General features: G+C 40.1%; 1 protein-coding gene across 1 annotated transcript in view; it reads right to left on the bottom strand.

Annotated features, from left to right (window-relative positions):
- MED13 (mediator complex subunit 13) overlaps positions 1-11,123 on the bottom strand; it is a 3,555,174-nt gene extending 3,544,051 nt beyond the window's left edge. Inside the window, exon 1 of the mRNA XM_044054535.1 lies at positions 10,542-11,123. Within this exon, the coding sequence (XP_043910470.1) occupies positions 10,542-10,607 (66 nt within the window). The 5' untranslated portion in view covers positions 10,608-11,123. The remainder of the gene's footprint in view (positions 1-10,541) is intronic.
- Positions 11,124-24,601: the final 13,478 nt, after the last annotated feature.

Raw genomic sequence — 24,601 nt, 5'->3', positions numbered from 1 at the left:
AAAGAACCCTGTGTACTCAAAACCATGCCCTAGTCAATGTAGCTTTTAAAAAGGTCACAGCATGCCCACTGGTCTACACAGATAACATCTACAAAAATGATGGAACCCTTGCAACCTTACAGGAGCTTTACTCAAAGCAGCCAAATCCTTTGACAAAATATTAAACTATTATAAACTCAAGGTATTCCAGAAATACTAGGCTTGCTGCCCTTCCTGCGGGCCATTTTAAGCCTAGTCAATTTCCCTTTTTGTGCATGAAATAACCTACCCCATTGGGTTATAGATGAGCCTTACCCATCCTGAATGAGCACAACTGAGATCATACCATGGATAATTTGAGGAATCTGAAACATGGGATAAAACATTTAGGAGTTGCCTCTGTCCATTAGAAGTACAGGGACAGTCCTGGGTAAATCATCTGTTTCAAATCCACAGCTCTAAGTTGCACTTGAATGTGGACAGGGATGAACTTTGTTTAATGTGGGATTGGGGGGGGCGCGCTGTTCCAGTGTAGATATACCTGTTCCTCCAAACTACTCTCAGTTAATGTTGCAGAAGAAGTTTAGATCCCCACACCAAGTTTTCTGATGCCATTTGACTTGCTTATGTGCGGTAAAAACATCAGTAATAGGCATTTGCAGACACAGGTTACCTCTTGGCAGTCTGTAAGACACCAAATATAGTGACAGGGCTTTGACTCTGCCCACGTAGGACTCGTTTAGGCTTTGTATGCCTTTAGAAGAGTATCTATGCAGGCATTCCAGTTGCTGCATTGTCTGAACAAATACCTGCCAAAAGGGGCATTATATTCCATGATCGGCCTAATGAGGGCCAAGTAAAAGCAGACAATTACGCCCATAGACCTAGACACAATCCTTTTATTTTACCAACTGTGCAATATAGAAAGACTTTCTTACAACTGACATGTTGGTCAAAAGTTAGGTCACTGTCCACGCAAGTTTCCAACTCCCGATCAATTGCTTCTTTGTCAGAAAGCACAGTTTCAATAGGTTTCTTTAGGTCAGACAACAGTCACAAATATAGTCCATTCTAATACTTCGTGTACCACCATATCCCTCCACTGCTTCTGCCTAGAGGAGCTAAACAAGGTTCAACATCCAGGGTTTTAGTTTTCTCCCTGTTCACTATGTTGTATCATCATCATCATTATTTAACAGCTATTTTCTCTACGTTAACCTGAAATACTGTTCAAAGTTCTCTTTATTAGACCACCACCAACGGTTACATTTATTAAGACTCCCTAGGAACTTCTCAAACAAAACTCAAATGCCTAGGCACCCCCTAAAGAAGGTCATTATACAAATAAACTATCACCATACCCTCCCAACCATACCCTCCCAAAAGGTATCCTCACAGTTTTTCATTACAAATAATCAAATCTATGTATACACCCCACCCAGCCTTGCAAAATTCTATGGGTAAGACTACATGCAAAGTGCAACGGCAAATTAAATTTTTTTTACATCAATTCCCAAAAGAAAACAAGATACTTCTAGTTAACTAGTAGCACAGTGACTGTTTTATTAACTGCCCTGCAACTCCAAGGAAGGGTCATAATTTTTAGCCCAACTCCCAAGAAGAAGATTGTGTGGAATTTGCATGATCTCCCCAACACCTGCACAAATTCTCGCTCCGTTTTTCATTTCAGCAGTCATATATGCACACTTATCACTGCCCTTGGAGATATCCATACATCACAGAAGATTACTAATGGCCCTGGAGCCCTTAACAAGCCTAGCCAAGTGTTCATCCCCAAAAAGAAACCTCAGTTAGCACCTGTCGTCCTGTCAATGAGGGACACGGGTGGACCCCCTGGGACAAATTTGTGGTTTCACATCCATTCTTCAAGGTTGAGCTTGAAGAGGGTCAGCGAGTTACTACGTGTACAAGTCTATTCCAGAGACAGGGCAGCCTCTGGGAAACAAACCTTTCACTCAAGCAGGTTTTATTGAAGTCACATATTAGATTCAGGCCTTTTGAGTGGGTAGTGCACGACGAATTAGACTTACAGATATGGAGCATCTCTAGTAGTGCAGGGTCCAAGATTGCCTTGTAGGCAAGACACATACCTCTGAGCAATCTGTACGATACAGAGTACAGTGATGGTGATTTGAGCCTGTCTGCATAAGACAGATGTTGCAGGCCATAGATTCTCTGAGGCATTTCTGTGGCCTTTCTAGTTGATGCAGATGTTTGGAGAAGTACACACCAAACAGGGCATTAGAGTCTATTATTGGTCTAACGAGAGAGGAGTGTAGAGCGATATTAATCTTTTTTCTGCATGCAATCCCTTTACTTTTGAGATGAAACAAGTAAAAGTCTTTTCTGACCACTGCCGCTAAATGATGGTTGAATGTGAGGTTATCAACCCGAGTACCCAGGTCTCTCACCACAGGTTGTGCGCTTAGGGGGTTGCCACTGATGTGGTCATCAGTAGGGGTCATGTTTTTGCCGAATAGTACGATACATTTTTTGGCATTTAGCTTGAAGTCATGAGTTTGGCACCAGTCAGTTACTGTGAAACCCTCTTACAGTATGTTATCATTTGGTGAGTAAATGACAAGCACCCAACTTACAGTAGTCTGGGAACTTAACTCGGCCACAGGCCTTTTGTCTTTGCCTGGACCTCTCAGAAGTAGATGCTAAACAGTAGGGGGGCCCCATAACAGATCCCTGGGGAACTCCAATAGTTACAGTTCTACTGGAGGTGGGAGGTACCTATTTTGACCTTTAAGATCCTGTTGGTGAGCAAATTGACCACCCACCTGATGAGACAGGGATTTACACCAAGTTGTGTTACTTTTCGATGATGCCCAAGTGGGGGATTGTGTCAGTCCTTGGCCAAGTCAAGGTAAGCTGTATGTACTGACCTTCCCTCAACCAGGGCCTTGGTGACAGTCTCAAAGAAGTCAACCAGGTTCAACAAGCAAGATCTGCCCTTTGATAAATACGAACTGGGTGGGGTCCAAGTGCTTGGAGGATTGCCTACGTCCTCGATAATGATAATGATGATAATAATAATAATAATAATAATCTCTGTGGCTTTACAGATCAGACATGTCAACCTAATGGAGTGATAGTTTCCGGGGTCAATAGTGACACCACCTTTGTGCAAGAGGATGACAATGGCAGTTCTTCACTCTGCTGGAATGAAGCCTCTACTTACGTTGTGGTTGAATAGGGTGCTCATTGGCAAGGCCAGCTCTTGATGGAGATGGTGCAGAATGCAGCCTGGGATACTATCAGGTCCCATGGAAGCTATGTTCTTTGTCTCGGACAGGGCCTTTAACACTTGATTTATGGAGTGGTTAGGTGCAGGGCAAGTATCCGGGATGACGAAAGGGCCGGGGGGGGGGGGGGGTGAAGTTTGCACTGAATCAAGTCAACAGGATCAGTATAAGTGATACTGTTAAGTACTAATTCGGAACAAACCTGGGCTTTGCCATGGAGGTACCTGACATAACTGAAGGCTTTATGGTTTCCCTTTGCTTCAGAGTCTAGTTTCTATTCATAATTGGCTTTGGATGTTTTCACTACTGATTTAAATTTGCTTGTTGAGAGGAAGGAGGGAGTTTTTCCAAATTGGACAACAGTTAATTCCTTTTGTTGTAAAGCCTGTTGATAGAGGATGCCCAAACAGGTTTGTGTTTCCTTGAGGAGCAGGTTTTAGTTCTGTTGGGTATGGCCAAGCCCATGCAGTTGTACAGGTGATTGTATACTGCATGACATACTGTTCAGCACAGTTGTCTGCATCCTCTGGGGGGTGGCAGTGTGAAGTTACAGACACCCTCCCTTACAAGGTTTTAAGTCAGCTTTTGAGAAGTATTTTAGCTTGGTTACGGTGGGGGGGGGGGGGGGTTTGAGTGGGATATAAACTTCAAATGAGACAGTCCGATGATCTGATCTCAACAAGTGAAGAACATATTATGGCAGTGGTACAGCAGTCTCCCATGTTGGTAAGAACCAAGTCCAGAATGTTATTCTCCCCTTGTGGGGGATGAGGCAAGCTGGTCTAGTGCCTTAAAGCCGATGAGATCAAGGAATCGTTGAGTGCATTAGTGCAGGAATGGTTCAACCAGTCTATGGTGGGGTAGTTGAAGTCACCAAGGATCAGGGTATTAGAGTGTTACCTTGGAGTCAAATAGATCCAGATAAGAGGAGTGGGTGTCCTAAGTCATGGAGGGGTGTCTATAACTTGAATGGGTGTCTTGCCAACTGTCAGTTACACCAGGAGTAGTTCCAGTGCGTCATAATGGCAAGCCATTCTGGACGTGTGCCTGTCTTTAATGAAGAGACTCCATCACCTTTAGTCTTCCTGACCCCATTTTGGGGTCAGAATGTGTAGAATGAGGTATAGTCTGATAAGGCAGGGGTGCTCTCCGTAGCCCTGAACCAGGTTTCTGTGACAGCACAAGACACTAGCATCTTCCAGTGCAAGGAGAGCCTCCAGTGACTGCATTTTCAGGTTAAGGCTCCTATCGTTAAAGCAGCATGACCTTTAATTTGCTTTTTGACAGATCTTTTTATGTTGGAAGACCTGTCTAAGACATTGCCTAAAAAAAGGTACAATGGGGTAGGCGATAGCCTTGGCCACAATCCGGAATCCCAGTGTTGACAGGTGGAGGCCATCTCTGGCAAAGCTTCGAGGCCCGTCAACCATGTCATCTCAGGTAGACAGTGTCTGGTGTCATTACAAGGGATTCCAGTAAGTCAATTGTTGAAGTCAATTATTTTTTGTTGGTATTGATGTAGCATTCTTGGTGAGGATAGGATGCTGCATAGGGCTAGGGTCATACCAGCCTGGGACACAAACTCGGAGCTCAATCACGTCTCTTCATATAGTCCAGGGAGAGGAGTCTCGTCATTCACACCAACATGGACAATGATTCTGGCACCAGACAACTGACTGTGACCTTCTTGTCGAGCCTGGTGAGGGGGATATTGGTGTCTCGCGATCTCACAATTGATTCGCCAATGACTAGTATGTTTGGTTTACTGTTTTGCCTTATGGGCTGCTTGTGAGACACTGGTGTGTTGTCTGCTGTGTGTGATGTGTGTGTGTTTTGGAGGTCTCTGCTGTTTAGATAAGTTTTTACTGAGGACCTCTACATAGTTAGGTGTGTGTTGTGCTTGGCTACGTGATGTTGGTGGTGTGGCGTTTGTGCTGGCAATCTCTTCTTTGTCAGGAGTACTGACTGTGGCACGAAGACAGCACAGATTCCAGGTTGACGTAGAGGATGTCTCGCAAGTAGAAGAATTACGTGCTAGGAGAAGAGGGCTGTCAGACAGTATCCTACATTCACCACTGCCTTTATGGTCTGGGTTATGCCTGTAAAGGGTCCACACATAGGGCATTTACCCAAACAACCACTGCATAAATTACAAAAATACTGCTAATAATAATAAAAACTATCCTGTAAGATACCCAAGCAACCACTGCAACAACAAACCTGTAAGATACTACACTATTCTATTAGCAACTCTTGGAAAACATTCTTAAACTACAAAATTGACTGAAGAAGGCTTGTTGATTTATGACAATTTCTCAGAACAGACCACTACTACATTTCATCTTCCTAACCAAATGAAACAAGCTTCCTATTAACCAGCATAGCTAACAATATTCTAGGTGTGCTTATCTTTAAAAATACTATGTCAAAAACAGTGAAAACTATAACTCAAAGTAGAAAGGAATGATTATGACAGAGGGAGAAGCTCAAGAAATAAGGAGAGATTGGGATTTTGGATGCAGACTCAGAACAAAAATCATACAGATCATTATATTCATAAAGTAGCAGGGAGTATTCTAAGAACTAAACCAGCACAAGAACTGAGAAAGATTCTGCCAATAGGGATGACTGTGGTTAGGGATACAGAAACTAAACAAGAGGGGACTGGAATTTACTGGAGAACTGGCAAAGGAACCAAAGTATTGGGAGCAAATAACTAGAAAAGGAAAAGATAACGGAACGGGAAAAGGCCAAAAATAAATTGGACTGCAGGTAAGAGATTATTAATCCTGGATAGGGAAGGCAGAGTATAGGCAAACAGAAAGAAACATGGGGCTCAAATGAAAAGACCAGCACTGAGTTTTTTTAATAGAATCTAGAACAGAACCTAGAAGAGAAGCTGCCGTTATAAAAAGGAATAATTAGTACAGCATATAAAATATTGCATGATAACAATATCAATCACAGGAGCTTAGAAAGTATTGCAAGAAAGACTGGATAAACCATTCACAAAGAGACAATAGCAAATACATGTGCCTCTCCCAAATATGCAACAAAGTCTGGAAGATTTAGGATTGTTGCCTGGAAGTGTTTACACAGGTATTTTTATACCCCAAGTGGTCTCCAAAGAATTTGTCCTCAGGTGGATAGCAAATGGTAGGAGGTGTGACGGGCAGGAAAGAGTAGGTTGGGGAGACATTTTTTGGGAGTGTAGTGAGCTAGCAGACTTTAGGGATTCCCTGAGGTCCACTGTGTCAGAGATGCTGGGGTGAGCGGATTGAACCGAGTGGAGAGATTATATTTTTTGAGTTATGATACAGCATCTGAATTTCCTAGACATAGTACTAAAGATATGCTGTAGGTGGATTGGACACTAAATTGGCCCTAGGTGTGAGTGCGTGCCTTCTGCGGAAGATTGGGCGCCAGGCTGGCAATTATGCACAGTAAAACTCCACTGCCAATCTCAAGCAAACAGGTGATCCGCTGTGGCAAACCCTAAGCAAGAAAAGACAAAAGTAAAGCCGTGTTGAGTCTAATAATGGTGGCTGACAAAAGAAATTACTAGAAAAAGGAAATCAAAGTAGAGACCAACTTTATTAGAAGCAGAGAATATAGTGACAGACAAAACAACTGGAATTAGGATATTTAGAAAAGATAAAGGAGCAAATTACATAGGAAATTGCTGGAGCCATGTCAGACTCCAAACCAGTTACAAGTGGCGTCCCACAAGGCTCAGTCCTGGGACCTCTCTTGTTCGGTATATATTTCTCAGAGGTACAGGCCAACATGGAAGGACTGTGGCTGACCAAGTTTGCAGATGACTGCAAACTGGGCACCATAATAGACACTCCAGCCGACACATGCATCCTCCAAAAGGGCCTCATAGAAACAGACAACTGGTGCCAGAGCCATGGCCTCAAGCTAAACGCCAAAAAGTGCATAGTCATCCCCTTTGGCAAAAACAAAGTGCCCACAAATTACCACATAGGTGGTAATCCATTAAGTACAGAAGTAATTAGGGACCTGGGGACCCAAGTTGATGGCAATCTCTCATGACAACCACATGGCCAAAGTGGTTAGAAAAACATTTTATATAGCCCACCTAATCATGAAGGGATTCACATCTAGATCAGGGGAGATCATCGTGCCTCTTTACTCATCCCTCATCAGGCCCATAATTGAGTACAATGTACCTTACCAGACACTTGCAGCAACTGGAAAGACCCCAAAAGTACCTCACCAAGAGGATTAAAGGGCTCAAACAGATGCCATATGCTGCCCGGTTAAAAAACTCCAGCTCTACTCAGTGGCATACCGCCTGCTCAGAGGCGATCTGTGCCTGACGTATAAAGCCATGTCCAACCCGGAATTAATGGACAAGCTGCACCTCAGAAAATCCAAATCCCATAGAGCTACGCGCTCGAGAGACTTGAACCTCAGCACTGAAATAAATAGGACATGCTGGAGGGACAGATTCATAACCCAGAGGCTCCCTTCACTCTGGAATAAGATCCCAGTCCAGGTTAGGCAGAGTCCCTCATTGACTCTCTTCAAGAGGAATCTTGATGAGTGGATGGGAGATCGTAGGTTTATCCCAGGTATCACTTGTGTCACTGTTAGACAGAGGCACAGTATACTAACCTCAAAAAAGGGCATAGCAAAATTTTAAAATGGGTGGCGAAAGCCAAACACTCTGGCTAGGCTTATAAATGCCGTAGGGCAGATAGCCTAGTATGAACCTATGAAAAATGGAAATTGTGGGAACAATATATGCAGAGAAGGAATGAGGTTTGCAAGGCAGGACTTGAATGAGCCTGAGCCACGATGCTTAACTAACCACGACTAGATACATAAGTGATGCACACCGTTTGCAACTACAGTTGTTTTAATGGTACCGGTGATGTATAATGTTTGCAACTAAAGTGGTGTCAATATTGTTTTTCATTTATATAAATATAAGATCATACATGATAAATAAAAATGTTTATTGGGGGAAAAAGGATATTCTGTCAAAAACAGTACACCAAAAAAAAAAAAATTTTATACCAGAGCACTCAACAGCCTCCCACTCTTGCCCATCAGTCTCACAGGACCACTTAACCAGCAAATACAATTAATCCACCACACTGGACTACTGCCAGAAATCCCTACTGTCAAACTAGCTTAAAACCGAAATCCTACCTTTGAAAGTATTTCTCTAAATTAGAGATATACTCTTTACCAAGAAAGGACACACTGCATCTAACAGAACACAATACCGGCTAAAAACTGTGTGTGGATTACTGCTACTACAACCACCATCTATATATTCTGGGCAATATAAAATACATATCATTAAAAAAACCTAAAACTTCTGCCTAAAAATCAATACACATGTATCCTCTATAAAATTTCCTTTACTCAATCGATTTACAAGGTTGTTGCTGAAAGCAGTTTGCCTAACTCCACTTACATAAATGAAATGAAACAGACCAGTGCCAGGCCAAAAAGCATCCACTGCAATCCATTTTTCCTCCAAGTGGTCTCAACTTATATTAACCATATCTATCCTGTCCTTTAAACCATACTAAATTCAAAAACTGTTAATTATTCCACATACTTCACAAGGCAAAGTCCACCGAGGTTCTTCTGCTTTATTCGGGCAGGCCATGAGGATCACTACTTTTAACAAGAACAGAGGCTGTGTACAGGAATAATTTCACTGATCACACTTACAGTACGTTTCAAAACTTGTTTCACTCCATTTCAAGATGTGTTTAACTGTGCACTAATATTTTCTTAAAACATCCAACATTTGCTGGACATGTAAAACACTAAAGACAAAGATACAAATATTTCGTCCGAATACATTATGATAACGCTCAACATTAAAACACTAACTGGGGCAAACCAGACAGATTATCAGAGAGTTCTAACCCAGAGCAAAACTTCACGAATACACTCTGTCAAAACCTAGTAATACACTCCTTTCCAAAGTGGTCATTCAGTGCGGTCAGGCTTTCTGAATATTTAACATTGCTTATCATTTTTGCTACACATTTACTTTAAGTTCTGAGCAAAATAAACCTTTTTTAAACAAATTCCTGAATTAAAATTACTTGGAAGCATGAGAAGACAATTATTTCCAAGGCACGTTTATCGTTAGTACGTACACTTCACCAGTCCAGCACTTTAATGTTAAGCAATTATTTAACAAACTCCCCAAAACCAAGACTGTAGTGGTGTTTTTTGGTAGCAAACATAGCATGCTACCAATAATGGACCGAACACGGTTGATAGTGCAGTTCAAAACAAACGGAACTTCAGACCACTTCTAATAATAGCACATTTTCATCGAGCATAAACATTTATATACAAAAATACACAGCACACTCCTCCTTAGCAGTCCCAGTAAACGGATTACTTTTCCAAAAACATGTAGCACTCTGTTCACAGACATGCACCTACATTACGTAAGGTTCTGTTCAAAATTTCTTCAATTGCATAACATTTTTCACAAAAAAATCCTTAAGGTAAAATGGCAACAGCTGACAAGATCACATACCTTTTACAAACAGAAGCGTTACAAATTTCAAAGTTGAACTATTCCGACAGTACCCGATCCCACCCCCTCACTCCAGGTCGGCACTGGATGCAAATGATCATGCTCTATTCTTAGAAACTCTGTTTTAGAACTGCTTCACCCAATTTAACATTATGGTGTTGCCAAGAACTACTGTAACCAGCAAACACGTCAACGCAAAGCCTAAAAGATTAATTTATAAACGCACCACCACTACATACCAGACTACATCAAAAACAACATTTCAGAAACATATGCACTTTACAAGACATAGACGGCCGAAAACGAAAGGAAGACCACAAGAGTCCAAAGTTTCTCATACTGCGAACAAGAACTTAGGAGCAAGTTTGACAAGTAACAAGCGGGGAACCACCTGCTCCATAAATCACAGCAAACAAAGTTTAATGCTCGACAGACAATTCCGAAATCTGCAACTCTAAGAGAAAATATATATTCTAAACCAGTCAGACAGTCAAGTCTCAGCTGTAGTTAATTAAAGGCAACAGGAACAACGCAAAAGCACGAGATTTAAAGCGCTGCAGCTGGGTCAACGCGCAGGGTGCGCTTTACTGACAGTTTAGGGAAGGGGGTGCATGCACACACACAGCTGAATTCTGTCAAATGTGCCCCCTTTCCCCTAGTCCAGGCCTAATCTGAGTTCCAAACCCACAACTGCCACTGCTGCTTGTGAAAAAATGGCTGCTTTCCCTTAGTTTCAAATCACTCACCAGACAGAATAGATTGGAATGGCAATCCTCCAGGCTGGCCCCGTTTGGTACAAAGCAAGAACTCATCGTCACAGCAAAGTAGAGTTCGCCATTACATCGTTGTTATCCAACAATTTAAAGTGCTTAGCTTTTTTATTTTTAAAAGGACAATTTACAACCCCACCACCTCCTCCTTAACGCTCTGATTTAAACAATCAGACGGGGGAGCAAGTAGCAGCCGCCACTCTTCTCCTTCTGAAAATTCGTCTTCAGAGAAACACCCCTTCCAGCATCTTCCGGACTCCCCGCGGAACTAACATTGTGAACATAAAAAAAATAAACGCCTCCGAGTCGCAGAAAACAAGAAGAAAGGGGAGCCAGTTTGTAACTCCAGTACTCTCCCCTTTAAAACGGACTTGTATTTAGCTCAAACATTAAGCCTTTTCGTCCTTCCGGAGCTCCATATCAACTCGGAAAGCATGTTTACCAGAATTATAGTCCAACAATGTTAAACTGTATTGAAAGCTGACGTAGCAAACATTTTTTTTTCACGCCGTGTTTTGAAAGATTTATAATATAATTCAAGGATTCTTTTCTTTAATGGCGGCCACAGGGACAGTTCGGCCTCTCACCGATGATAGGTCACAGCAAAATCACGTGGGTTTGGTGAAATTGGGTTGCAATTGCATGTTCTACCGTTAAGGGTTTCTTAGTGGAGCTAGTGAACAGCAAAACAGAAAGCAAAAGGTCTCCGAGTTGTTTGAAGAGCGCCACCCAGTGTAACTGGCTTCCCAGTGCGGGCAACACCACATATGCTGCAGGGTTAACTTCGAAATTAAACCTATTTCAACCCAATAAAAACTTTGCATTGGTTAAGTGCGTGCAGAAGACAGCCTCTGCATCACCTTTGAAAATCCACATTGTTTAGGTCAAATCTTTAAGTGACAATCTGAAGGCTAGCACTACAGCTCAAGCATTCCAGTCACATTAGACGTAGATTTATATTTGGCAGTTTGACAAGAATGATCACTAGATACTTGAAACGACTCCACAATTTGGTATTATTACAAGCAGATGCTGTGAGCCTACCTGGGTTTGCGTCCTGCTATAGGTTAGGATACTCATTAGCAAATATCGATTGAACTATTACAAAACAGAGAAATTAAATTTGTCATCAGATAAGAACTGCTGGATCAACCTCTTTCATCCAGAATAAGAAACAAAACCAAACGTAATACGACTCGAAATAAACCTCTCAAATCAGGGAGACGTTTTACTGCTGGCATTAAACATGACAGAGTAGCACAAGTTGAATTATAATACTTTTTCAGAGACAACTTTGCTTGATTTAAGTGCTTAAAAAGGAGAGGCACGAACTTTTCATATATGGCTAGAGAAACTAAAGGTCCTTGTTCCTCCTTGTAATGTCTTGTCTGGTATTGTTCCTGTGTTCCTAAAGAAGTAGGGAGCTTTAATGCTTCTCGTCATTTGCTGATTAGGGTTGCCACCTTTTCAAATGTCCAAAGTGGGACATTTTTGCAACAGACGTCAGATTTTGTAGGGCGAAACATACCCATGGCCAAGTACAAAGGTCAGAACTTCACTTTTTTGCCTAAATAAAAGCTTATTCTTATAGCACTCTAGTTGCTTATTCTGTTTCTTATAACATTTAGGTGATTCAGATACGGAATAACTGTTTTATGCAGCTATTACATAAAATATACAAAATAATTTTGTCCTAAAATCTTAGGACATTTGCCATTTTTTTGCAGGACGCAACTGCCCAAAGAGGGACTGTCCCTCGCAAAGTGGGACAGGTGGTAACCCTATTGCTGATAGCAGTCAATCATGTTACAATTTCTAATTTTAAGACAGGGCAAAAGTTTGAGCCAAAATCAGGGACGTCCCTAGAATTCAGGGATGCTTGAGAGGAATGGGTCGCAGTCTGTTCTCTTCTGGTTAGACTGCAGCTCCTACTTAACTTAATACTTCTCAACTATCCAGATTTTCTCAGATTGTTCCGTAGGGTTACCACCTGTCCCTCTTTGGGCAGTTGTGTCCTGCAAAAAAACAAAACAAAAAAACTACAAAAATGGCAAATGTCCTGAGATTTTAGGACAAAAAAGGTTTCCCAAGTTTTCTTTAATAGATGCCATAGCTTTCAACCTTCCATCTTCAAAATGAGGTAATGTGGAACAAATGGGCAAAACGTGGAACACATACCAACAGCTTACTCCAACTTCAGCTAGAAAGGTAATAAGGTGGTAAAATATGCTGGTTTTACTTATAAACAAGATATTTAAATGAATTAGTAGGATTCGTTACTTTACCATGGATATCTGTTAAAAATTTCCTAACACTGAATGTGTGACAAACGCTTTCAATGTGGAAATTCGAAGAACATGAACTTTTTAAGACCCCACATGAGGTACGTTCCTCATAATGAGGTACACTTGAGAAGGGTGGAAGTGCATAAAATAGTTATTTTGTGTTTGAAACACCTAAATGTTATATAAAACAGCATAAACAACTCAAACGCTATAAGAATTAACTTTTATTTGTGCAAAAAAGTGAAGTTCTGCAGTTTGCACTGGCCGTGGGTATGTTTTGCCCTGCAAAATCTCATGTTTCTACAAAAAATGTCCCACTTTGGGCATTTGCAAAGGTGGCAGCCCTAATGTTCATATTTTTGCCTCATATTTTTGGTGTGTTCGTCGTCATAAAATTTGTGGTCTTCTGTCAAATCCACGAGTATTGAAGTCACAAAACAACGACGAACGTTTGAGTTTCAGTCAGACTCGTATTCTTTAGAAAATGTATGCTAACACAAATCCTCTTATTGTAGCAACTTCCTTAAGTTTGTAAGAGCAGTATTTAAAATCTGTCCCTATTTCTGGGCTCTTCCATCTATCCATCCACCCACAATCCCATTTCCCCATTTAGCTCTTCCACGCCGCACTCTCACCTATGGTCAGTTTAGTGTCCAATCCACCTTCTGCACGTCTTTGGAATGTGGGAGGAAACCGAGCACTTGGAGGAAACACACACGAACGCAAGATGGACATGCAGACTCCGCAAAGGATCATCCCAACCGAGAATCGAACCTGGAACCTCTTGCGTTTTGGGTTTTTGTGCCCCCCTCCCCCCATTATTATAGGCTTTGTACAGATTTCTTGTTCTACGCGATTGAGAGGTACGCTTAACGTAACCGACGATTTCGTTAACCTTCTCCATTAATTACTGTATTATATCTTTTTCTTGAATTCTCAGTTTTTCTACTGGTACAGCTCAAAATAAACGCCTCATTCGTTCAGTGCGTTTTCTGTAAAAATAATATGAAGTCATATTTCCCATACAATGAGCCTTCTGCCTTGTAATCTTAAATTGTGTGATTTTGTTATTTTACACATATACACAGAGATACCAGAAAGGGAGATTTTAGAAAGATGGGAACTGGTGTTCAACTGAATTCACAGTGAAGCCAGGCAGAACATAGAAGTTACTGCATGCATTCGCTTGCTTGCTCAGATGCTGCAGAAGTAGTATCAAGTACACTGGTTTCCTCCTGTTTTAGTTTTACAGCATTGGAAATAAATTACATAGCACTTTTAACACCTAGCAACAGCAATCAACAAAACTTTATATACAGCCTTATTATAAAGGAATAATATATGGATATTATTACCATGTTGATAGTGTGGTGATGCTGTTGCATGTGAATATTGTATGGTGATAACATCAGGTACTTGTGATTGCAATATGGGTGTCAAGGTGGTGCAGTGGTTAGTGCTGTCGCTTCACTTCAATTCTTAACTGAGGTGCCTTCATTGTAGAGTCTGTATGTTCTCCCTGTGTTTGTATGGGTTTCTTCCGGGTGCTCCAGTTTCCTCCCACACTCCAAAGAAATCCAACAGGTGGTTTGGACACTGAATTGGCCATAAGTGCAAGTGTGTGGTATGGAAGAACCATGTTGTATTAGCAGTACTAGCCACCCAGCAGTGTAAACCTTGGCTCTAGATGATTGTCACTGTTGAAGTGACACCCCAACCCCATGTGCAAAAAAAAAAAATAAATGAGAAAGAAAGAGTTGTGGATGGATGGATGAGCTTGTGGTTGCCATATCAGTAATTCAGTAACGAGTTTGCCTCCAAATTAATCTTCTGTGAACCAGCTCTCTAGTATCTTAGTATACATCTCTCACTAAATGTCAGGTGACCCAAGTCCAAATAGTGACTCAAGCTCCTGTAGGAGCTGGTAGACAAGGATGGGAGTGGGCAGCTGTTGCCATCACATAGTAATCTGAAGGGAGGTAGCATACAGAGGTACACTTTCCTTTGGAGAGCAGTATATAGCAGAGATCAGAAACGTTGCAATAGGGGAGAGGGATTATCCACTAGGAGAGAGGATAGGCTCTCCTACAGGACCAGCAAAGCTGGCTTGCTCCTTAACACCCAACTCATGCCGTAGAGTGGATGAGCACTGATTGGGGATTCCCAAGTAGGAGTAAATAAGTCATTGAGCTCTTGCCTCACTTAGGGATTTTCAGGTCTCACTACTATAGAATGAATGGACTGATCGGGTGTGGGTAGAGGAGCCACTGGGCTCAGTCCTGTAGGGAGGTGAGATAAAAACAATGACAACAAAATAATGGCATCCCTAATGGTGTTAGTTTTTAGCTGCAGGGCAAATTTCTCCACTTTTTTTTTGCGACGTGAACTTCCCAGAAATGGGAAGTGTGGTATTTACCTTGTATCACCATTATGATTCCCATAATAACATTCTTCATTATTCCCCCACAAGCTCTGTCATCCTACTGGGGGTGGAGAAGATCTTCTCAGTCTACATTGAATAAGTATATCCCCTAGAACTCAGCTGAGGGTTCTCATACCACTTCACTCACCTAGTTAGCAAATCTTAAATAATTAAATACATTGGAGGCAAGGATCAGGCTTCTCTACCTCCCCACTATTGCCTTCTGTCTAAGGCTTTAGGGGATCTTTGCTGAAAAATATAAGGGCTTGGAGAATAAAATGTTTAATCTTTCTTAGGGTATTGAAGGTGACCACCATCCATTTTTGGGTACCTGCTAAGTAATTCATTTATAAGTAGTATGGGTGCTGTCATCCATCCTTCTACAGAAGCCACCTTGGGCATCCATTCATAGTATGGTGTGGTCTTTCTCATTTGTTCTTACTAGGAATATGCATTTAGTCATCAAGTCATATTAGGGTATGGCACTGTTCATAAGAAAGCCTTTTAAAATGTAAGTACATTGCAGTAAGCACTAGGCCTTCAAAGTAGCAAGGCACTTTAAATTTAGTCTGCATGTCTTATCCATTTACCATCTCTCACATCAATGTGCACATGCTAGAGATGCAGAGTTTGAAACAGTTTGACTTATCTGCTATGTTTCAGTTCTGCAGTTGCATTAGCAAGTGTTTTCTATCACAACTTCTGATTGGTTATCCTCTCGTGTTCTGAAATTGTCTTTGTATTTGTTTCCTAATATTACATTTTATTAAATTTGAATGGGCTCTCATGTTTTTGTTATCATATTTGTGGTTACATATGCTATGTTTCTATATGAAAAAATTGCCTTTCTAATTCTGCATCTTAATTTCTTTCTTAAACATTTGCAAAAACCTTTCTACTAAACCATTAGTGACTAAACAAAGGGGCATGTTTAAAGGTGTTTTGCTTTGTGAATATTTAAAAAAATTTCAGACGTGCACTATGACCCAGTACCAGTGCAGATCTGATCAAGCAAGTTATTTCTTGAAAATACAGTCCATAACACAACTGTCTTTCAGAAGTTGCAGATTCCAATCAATCGCTTGCCATTTGGAGTGTGTAACAACATGAGTTAGAAACACATCACCAGCTCCAGACGTGAAGAGGGATAAAGACGTGATGATGACTTAAGCTACCTGAGATGGTCTGCTGGCTTGTGTACCTGATGGAGCTGGTGTCGGGGAAACATTTATCCCTGGTAAGTTTGCTTTGGGACTTTTTTTTGTAGTATGTTTATACACTGGAGAATACTAGATAATTTCTGATCTCTCTTTGAATAAAAGGTATTACCATTAATTGTGGTTTGGGCTACTCTTTTATAATGGGTTTTATACACCTTTAAAATACTGGAGCATGTCTAATTTCTCTTTAATGGCATTCTGTTTCTCTCATCTTCTGGGACTCTGTGAAATAGGTTAGTGCCACATGCTAGTCTAATAGTCATAGAAAGATTAAACTGGGTAGTACTTTGTCCAGTGTTATTCTTTTCTTTGCTGCCACAAAAATTCATTAGCAGTGGTCTGTTCATTCCTGGGTAGATCAGTTCTGCATGTTTCAGTAGATGTAGAACCTATGAGAAGTGTGCAGGAAATATAAGGTCATGAATACAGTTTAAGACAACCAGCAATAGAATTGTTATGAGATGACAACTACTCAATATCAGTTAACAAGTTTACTAATCTTAGATATCATCTCAGCTGCAACATCCTTTGAGGCCTGGATACCTATACTGCAACCTTCATTTTGTCTAATAGATTAGTTTATTCTTGTTAATTACATATCCACAAGAAATTGCCTCTTTGAAAAACTCTTATTTGTCTTTATTACATCAAAGCTCATACTTTATTTAGCCTGTCTAGGACTGTTCATTGCTTATTTGAGTAGCATTTACTGTCTTTGTCTGTTATAACTTGCTCCATTGCCTTTTGTCATGTAGTTTGTACAGTTGTTACTCAGAAAACAAGATGGTTGTACTGGAAGAACTTTTTGTAGATTCATAGACATTCCAAGACCACTGAGTATCACCGCCATTTTCACTGTGCCATTATCCCCTCACACCCAAGCAGCACCTCCTTTCTTCAGGAGGGTCATAGTGGTTAATCCTACAATAAATCTGTGGATAACCATCAAGTCATCTGGTTTATGTTTATTTGAAGATAGTGAGTTGCACTGCCAGAGGTTGGGCGGGGGGTGCAGGGTTATAAATCTATTTTACCATTGTGTTTTATTTATCTCTTGGTGATGATTTACATTCCTGGTTCTAGTGCTGGGAGAGATATTGGACCTGTGGAGAAATAGGAGGTCCAGGACACTTAGGTCTCTAATGGCACAGTAAGCAAGATAGAGATCTTGCCTCAAAAGCAAATAATTCACTGCATAAAGTGATAAAGCTTCCAGCTTCTCTTTGTAGCTCAGGGATTTTAGACCTGTGATCTTTTTGGTTAGGAAACTTTGGGGTCTTTCGAATTGTTTGATATGTTTAGTGAGATACATCCCAAAAGGGGGCTTTGCACTCTATAACTGACATGATCAATGCTGAGTAGAAGAGAATGATTATCGTTTAATACCTTGAGGCAACTAGCTATGCTAAATAAAAGATTTCCCACAACTGTTGTTACATGTTGTTCACACCAAGTATTTAGGTCCCTAACTATGTTTTCATTTTGTCAGGGGGGGGGGGGTTGTCTTTACAGTATGATGACAGGAGAGGTTCGTCTATCAAACATGATTTCACTACACTTTTTAGCTATCTATCTTCTATCTTATCAGGTCCCATAGAGGAAGTATTTCTGGTCTTTAAAAATGATCTTTAGAAATAGTTGTGGGAGTAAGGGATTCAGATTTTTTTGGTGTTTTAAATAGAAGTATCAAGGGTGAAGTTGGCAGTAAATTTGTTCACAAGTATATTGGCAATGTCACTTGGATCAGAATAAGAGGCCCCATTATGAATAAGTTCTGAGCAATATAGTTTTTTTTTAGTTTTCTAACATAGCTAAATAAGGATTTATAATTATCACTGGCTTCAGAGGATGGCTTAAGTTAATGGGTTCATTTAGTAAATCTGATAGTGTTCTTCAGTTTTTTGTAATGCTTTTGATATTATAATGGCAAAAATGGGGTTTGGATTTAGTAAATAATGTAAGTTTTTTTTTCTTTTGTTGTATAGTTTATTTATGGTGATGGACCACCAGGGTGGTTTGTTTTTGAATTTCTCATGATACTTGGTTCTGGTAGGGACAGCTAGCTCTATGCATTTTTCTAAATAGGTGTAGAATTCCTTAGTGAATCTTTCTATTATAGTAAGGCCTGGGGATGAACAGTTGTAACTGAATTTTGATTTTTCATCATACAGTAGGTAGAAGATGGGATGTATACAGTCCTTAAATTCAGTGGGAGACTGGAGTAGGAGCTTTAAAGGTGAATGCCACAAGTTAATGGTCAGATTTCACCAGGGAAGGAGATGCCAGAGGAGTAGTGCCAGAAGAGGTCATATTTGTAAGAATCCGGTCAAGAATGCTCTGCCCTCTATAAGGTTTATTTACCAGCTGCCCAAGGGAATTTTTGTTTACTAAGTCTAGGAATTTTTGCGCATATCCTAGATTTGAGGTATAGGTGTCACAGCTTATTGAAGGTAACTTAAAGTAACCCAAAATAGAGATGTTTTTGCTAATAGGGATAGCTCTTTGAATGCTGAAGTATCTTATATGGTCATCAGGGAACAAAGATGGTGTTCTCTAACAAGCTATTAGTTCATAATTAATCCTACCTAGAGCAATCTGGATTTCGTTTTCAGTTTATGAGTCCCTAGGGATCTGACTGGAGGTAATATATTCACTGATATATGTTTCTCTATCCTACTGGGTTAATAACTGCCAAAAAGTGTTTTATATTTCTATTGACAAGTAATCCTGCACTAGGACAGTCTTTGTAAAATTATTTTCCATGTCAGGAATGCAAAAATATTATCTGCTTTGATAATAGATACTACACAGTGCACAGCACTGGGTTTATATTAACTTTACAATGTTTGCAAATATATATATATATCATGCTTGTCATTTCCTTTTTACAGCATATGTATGGCCTTTATAAACACATGGGTTCTAATTTTGTTCTGGTTCAATCTTTGCCTTTATACTCATACAGGTTCCTATTGCTATATTAGAAATTTTTTTTTCTTTTTTTGCAGCTGCAACACCTTTTTATTTATGGATTCATTCTTGTCATTTTATGATGGTACTCCCAATATTTGATGGAATACCAGTTTGGTTCACATTTCACTGTCTGTTCTCTTATAGTACCAGTCTTTCATGCAACATGTGTACCACATACAAGTCTAATGCGTTTTATGCTATTGTAAGTCACTGGCATAGCCAGCCCAGTGGCATAGAGGGAAAAACCCTGACTAATACCCAGGTGACCCAAGTTAAATTAGCTACTTGAGTGCTTGACAGAAATGGCAGGGAGAATGGGCACCTCTGTTGTGTGGGGGAGAGGGCGGAGCCTGTGGCAGCCCTTTGGAGGTAGGGCTGGGCCTGTGACCTGAGGGCATGTATGCAGTTTAAGCCAGCAATGAATGGTAGCCTTTGATGAACAAGTGCACTGGAGCATGTATTTACATAAAGGAAGGCATTGTGGACTCCCGCAGTGATGCGAGGTCTCAGGTCCCTCATCTTAGAAGGGAGATTAGGCAAATAAGTTAAATGTCTTCATTACAGAAAGCAACTTTCATGGCTGTCTAAATTACAGTCTTCCTCCAGATGTCTTTCACTCTAGTAGATCTGAGGGTGATCCCCACCCCTAGTGAATGAAAGGGCTTAGGTTTGACTTGAGGAAGTCTTGATGGTCAGCAGACATGGGGGGGGCAAAAAGTATATAGGAAAAAATTCTAAGCCGTTGGCATAGTGATTTTTATCTTTAGGGTCTACATTCTCATCTGTAGACATCTTCAGCTGTTCTACAGTTTCTTTCAGTGGTATCTTTGGGAACATTTTGCCGTAATCAGTAACAATAATTATGGAAGATAGTTCCCCTTGTATTAAATTCCATCATCAGCTTTGCTTCAGCTTTCTAGTGCCCATATAATTCCACAGTTGTCTTAATTTCAGATATAGAATGTCATCTTGTCAACTGCTGTATCACTTTCATATATTCCTGGATCTTAGAATAATGGGAGTCACCTGTTTAGATATAAGACTAACACCATAGATCCCATTCTCTCACTGTGGATTGTGTAAGATGCTGATACTCTGCAGTTACTGCAGCAAACTCAGAGTTTGTTATAATTAAAAGGATTTAGGGGTTTGTCCTTACATAGGGGTGTAGACAGTTCAGTTCCTATGTCATTGCAAATTCATAGAACTTTCTTTTCAAGCATTTTATTTCAGTTTTATTTTTGCTGGACAATTTACATAATAATGATCTATATCCCTAAATCATTAACACTATCTCTGTCAGCCAACATTTGAGGCCTGAAATTTATTTTAGTGCGCTCTGTGCTTGTCACAGATACCTTTTTACAACCGTTTTATTTCCATACACATTCATTGTACCCTTTCACAAGATATTTCCCAAAGCCCTTCTTTATAAATCAATAACCTCTGGGCTCGTCTGATGTATGACTATAATGAAAATATGTTTCCATTTTAGTACACTTAAAGGCACATTACTACCTATATACATTTTGCTGCAATTTATCTGGATCCTTTGCACTTGTTTCTATTGACATTGTAGTGTTTAGGATATGGTGCAATGTCACTTTTTTTTCTCATGAGAGTCTTTCTTATATACTTTCAGAAGAGAGGCAACACAAAACCCCACCCCTTATTGAAGCACATACTCCACCTCCAAACTGACAGTGTTGTGTTGCCTATGCAAGTCTGTAGTATACTGAGGTATATTTTCAACTCATTTCTTTTATGGAATCTGTATACTTTAGCAACCACTGCTGACTCTGGGCTCAAATGGGTTTGAACAGATAATCCATATGTTTTGACGTCTGTCACACTAAACGAGTGTGTGTCTTCAGTGCTATTCAGCTGATAATGCACATTCCAGTCTTTCAACATAGGCACAAGACTAGTTTTCCCAAGTAATGTTAAATGAAGTCAAATTTTTCACATTGCCTTCTATTTTGTGTCCACCTTCATTTTCAGAGTCTTGTATTAGACTCCTTATTTAGCTTTTTATAGTATGCAGAAATCACTATATAATTGCTTTTATACCAATAATTCCACTTTATATATTTTTTTATCCTCATAACATCATACTTCAGGAAATGTTTCATTCTACAGTCAATTAACCACTTCTCATGTAAAACTGGTGATAGTCCTGTTAGGTAAATAATGTTTGCACTACAAGGCAATTAGTTTAAATTGATTTTGTATTCTACCAGTAGTTTCCTTCATCACTTATATCCAATTTAGATAAATATTTGTATGTAAAACTAACTCATTATAATGTATTGTCTTGTATAACAAGTAAGCAGTACATTAATATCTGAAACATTGTTTTGTATGACTTTATGTAAATGATCTCTTAATAAATTATTTGATATATTGCCAGTAAATAATCATTTTTATAGGGAAAATAATCTTTTATTGCTTTGTGCAAACAATTTATGTTTATAAACCACACTAAATAAAATGTTACTTTAAAATTAGTCGTTTTGCAAAAAGTAGTTGTGATACATTCAAATAAAAATTTGCTTAACATCAACCATATAGCTTGGTAAAATAATTATGATTAGCTCTTCTTTAATGGATTAGCTACATTATTCATTACAATACTTTCATGCAAACACCTCCTGTGCTTATACCAGAGAACAGCTTTCATTTAATCTGCTCTACCATTTTGTTTTTATTTTGTTGTTTTGTTGCAACCTGTAGCCTTGAAAAATTGTCTGTACACAGAAGTTACGTCTATTCACAGTTTCTAATACCTAAGCAAACTGCACTCACATGCATAAAATAATTTGGAGAGTCAGATATAGAAATTACTGACATTTTATTTGCTGCTTATATTTTATAGAAAGTGCACCCAGTTACATGTACAGAGGTGCCTGTAAACATGTTTTCTGCTGACATTTCTGATGTTTGGCCTATTGCAATATTATCACCTCTCTCAAAAATTCTTGAAATATGTATTCATAAGCAAATACTCCACTATCTTCTACAAGAATGGCCCTTAACATCCACCCAACATGGCTTTCGCCTAACATACGGTAGAACTACTGCCCTCCTATCTTTCACTGACACCACAAGCAAATACAGGAACTTAGATAAACATTTTTCCTCCTTATTCCTTGACCTGTTAAAAGCCTGTTGATTAGACATAATATAAAACTTATCGACACTCTTTCCATTTAATGTAATACATTGAATGAATTAATTTTGCATGATGTACAGTTTGAACAGTTTAAATACTAATATTGAAACAAAAAAAAATGATGAGCGGACTTCCACGGCTGATGCAGCAACTCCACATACTTTAATGTCACATAAGTGCAAAAACAACAAACAGAGACCAAGTAAAAAGGTAAGCACTTTCACAGTCTATAATACGACTGCTTCTTCAGACCTAATAAGAACAACTCTCCTACTCTATATATACCAATCAAATACCAATTAACTAATTAAGTACTCACCTAAAAGCACAATGCAACCTATTTAGTATTGCTTTTGTGAGGATAGAGACAATAAGATATATACATAAACTTATACATAAATGCATCATATATATAAAACATCATGTATAAAAGACATCATTTAAAAACAGGTCAAGACTGGAGTGGTATCCTTCAAGGCCCCCGAGCCAGTGGAAACCACAACCCACGCTGCTGAAACCCTTACAAATGCCTTCTACGAGCACCTACAGGAATGTATGGATCAAGCAATCCCTAATAAAATCAAGACCCTTTCCACCAAAGGCAGGCGCCCGGTCTGGTGGACTCCAGCCATAAACAAACTCTACAACAAGAGGAGAAAGCTACTACATGGCAGAGCAAAATCCCTAAATGGGAAGGCATCTCTGATCAATACTAGCAAAAAACTACGATCACTCATAAAATCATCCAAGGCCAACTTTGAGAGAAAAATCGCTAATGACACAAAAGACAATCATAAAGCCTTCTTTAGCTATGTTAGAAACCTGGGTGGAAACTCCCAGATATGCTCAGAATTAGTCCAAAATGATAAAAAAATCACTGAACCCACAGACATTGCCAACATACTGGCAGACAGGTTCAGTGCAAATTTCTCCCCTCCCTCCTCCCCAAAAGGAGAAATATCTATCCCACCAGAGTCTAGCCTCCCAAACATCTCAGATGCCCTGGTGAGAGCTGCTCTCTAAAGCAAAAACACAGCATCAATGGGACCGGACGGTGTCCCCAGCTGTGTGCTACATGAACTCAATGAGGAACTAAACCCACACATAAGGCTGCTGTTTAATCTTAGCCTTACTACAGGATACGTACCCAAAGAATGGCGTACGGACTGTGGTCCCACTCCACAAAGGCGGTGCTTCTACGGACCCTGGAAATTACCGCCCCATAAGCTTGATGAGCCTTGTCTGCAAAGCTATGGAGAGGATCATAATGGAACTCATAAATAAAGACATTGGGGACCTACAGACACTGGATCCTACCCAATTTGGCTTTGTCAAGGGCAGATCCTGCCTCTTGAACTTGGTCGACTTTTTCGAAACAGTCACTAAGGCCATTGATGAGGGTAAGGCAGTTCACACAGCCTACCTTGACCTAGCAAAAGCGTTCGACACAATACCCCACTCGGGCATCTTAGAAAAGCTCACCAGCTTAGATGTAAACCCATATGTCACAAGATGGGTTGCAAACTGGCTCAAGGACAGAACACACAGGGTTAGAGTTGCTGGTGCCATGTCAGACTCTAAGCCGGTCACAAGCGGTGTCCCACAGGGCTCAGTCCTGGGCCCCTCTTGTTCGGCGTTTATTTTTCTGAAGTGCAGGCAAACATAGGGGATTGTGGCTGACAAAATTTGCAGATGACTGCAAACTGGGCACCATAATTGACACTCCATCAGACACAGACATCCTCCAGAAAGGTCTCATAGAAATGGATAACTGGTGCCAGAGCCATGGCCTTAAGCTAAATGCCAAAAAATGTATAGTCATACCCTTTGGGAAAAACAAGGTAACCCCTAATTACCACATAGGTGGTAATCCATTAAACACGGAAGAAGTTATCAGGGACCTGGGGACCCAAGTTGACAGTAACCTCTCTTTTGACACTCACATTGCCAAAGTGGTTAGGAAG

This window comes from Protopterus annectens, chromosome 13.part0 (assembly GCF_019279795.1).
Source record: "Protopterus annectens isolate FY-2018-M chromosome 13.part0, PAN1.0, whole genome shotgun sequence".
In the NCBI taxonomy this organism is placed as follows: Eukaryota; Metazoa; Chordata; order Ceratodontiformes; family Protopteridae; genus Protopterus; species Protopterus annectens.
Note: the sequence above shows the minus strand (reverse complement) of the source record. Positions and strands in the feature narration are given on the sequence as shown.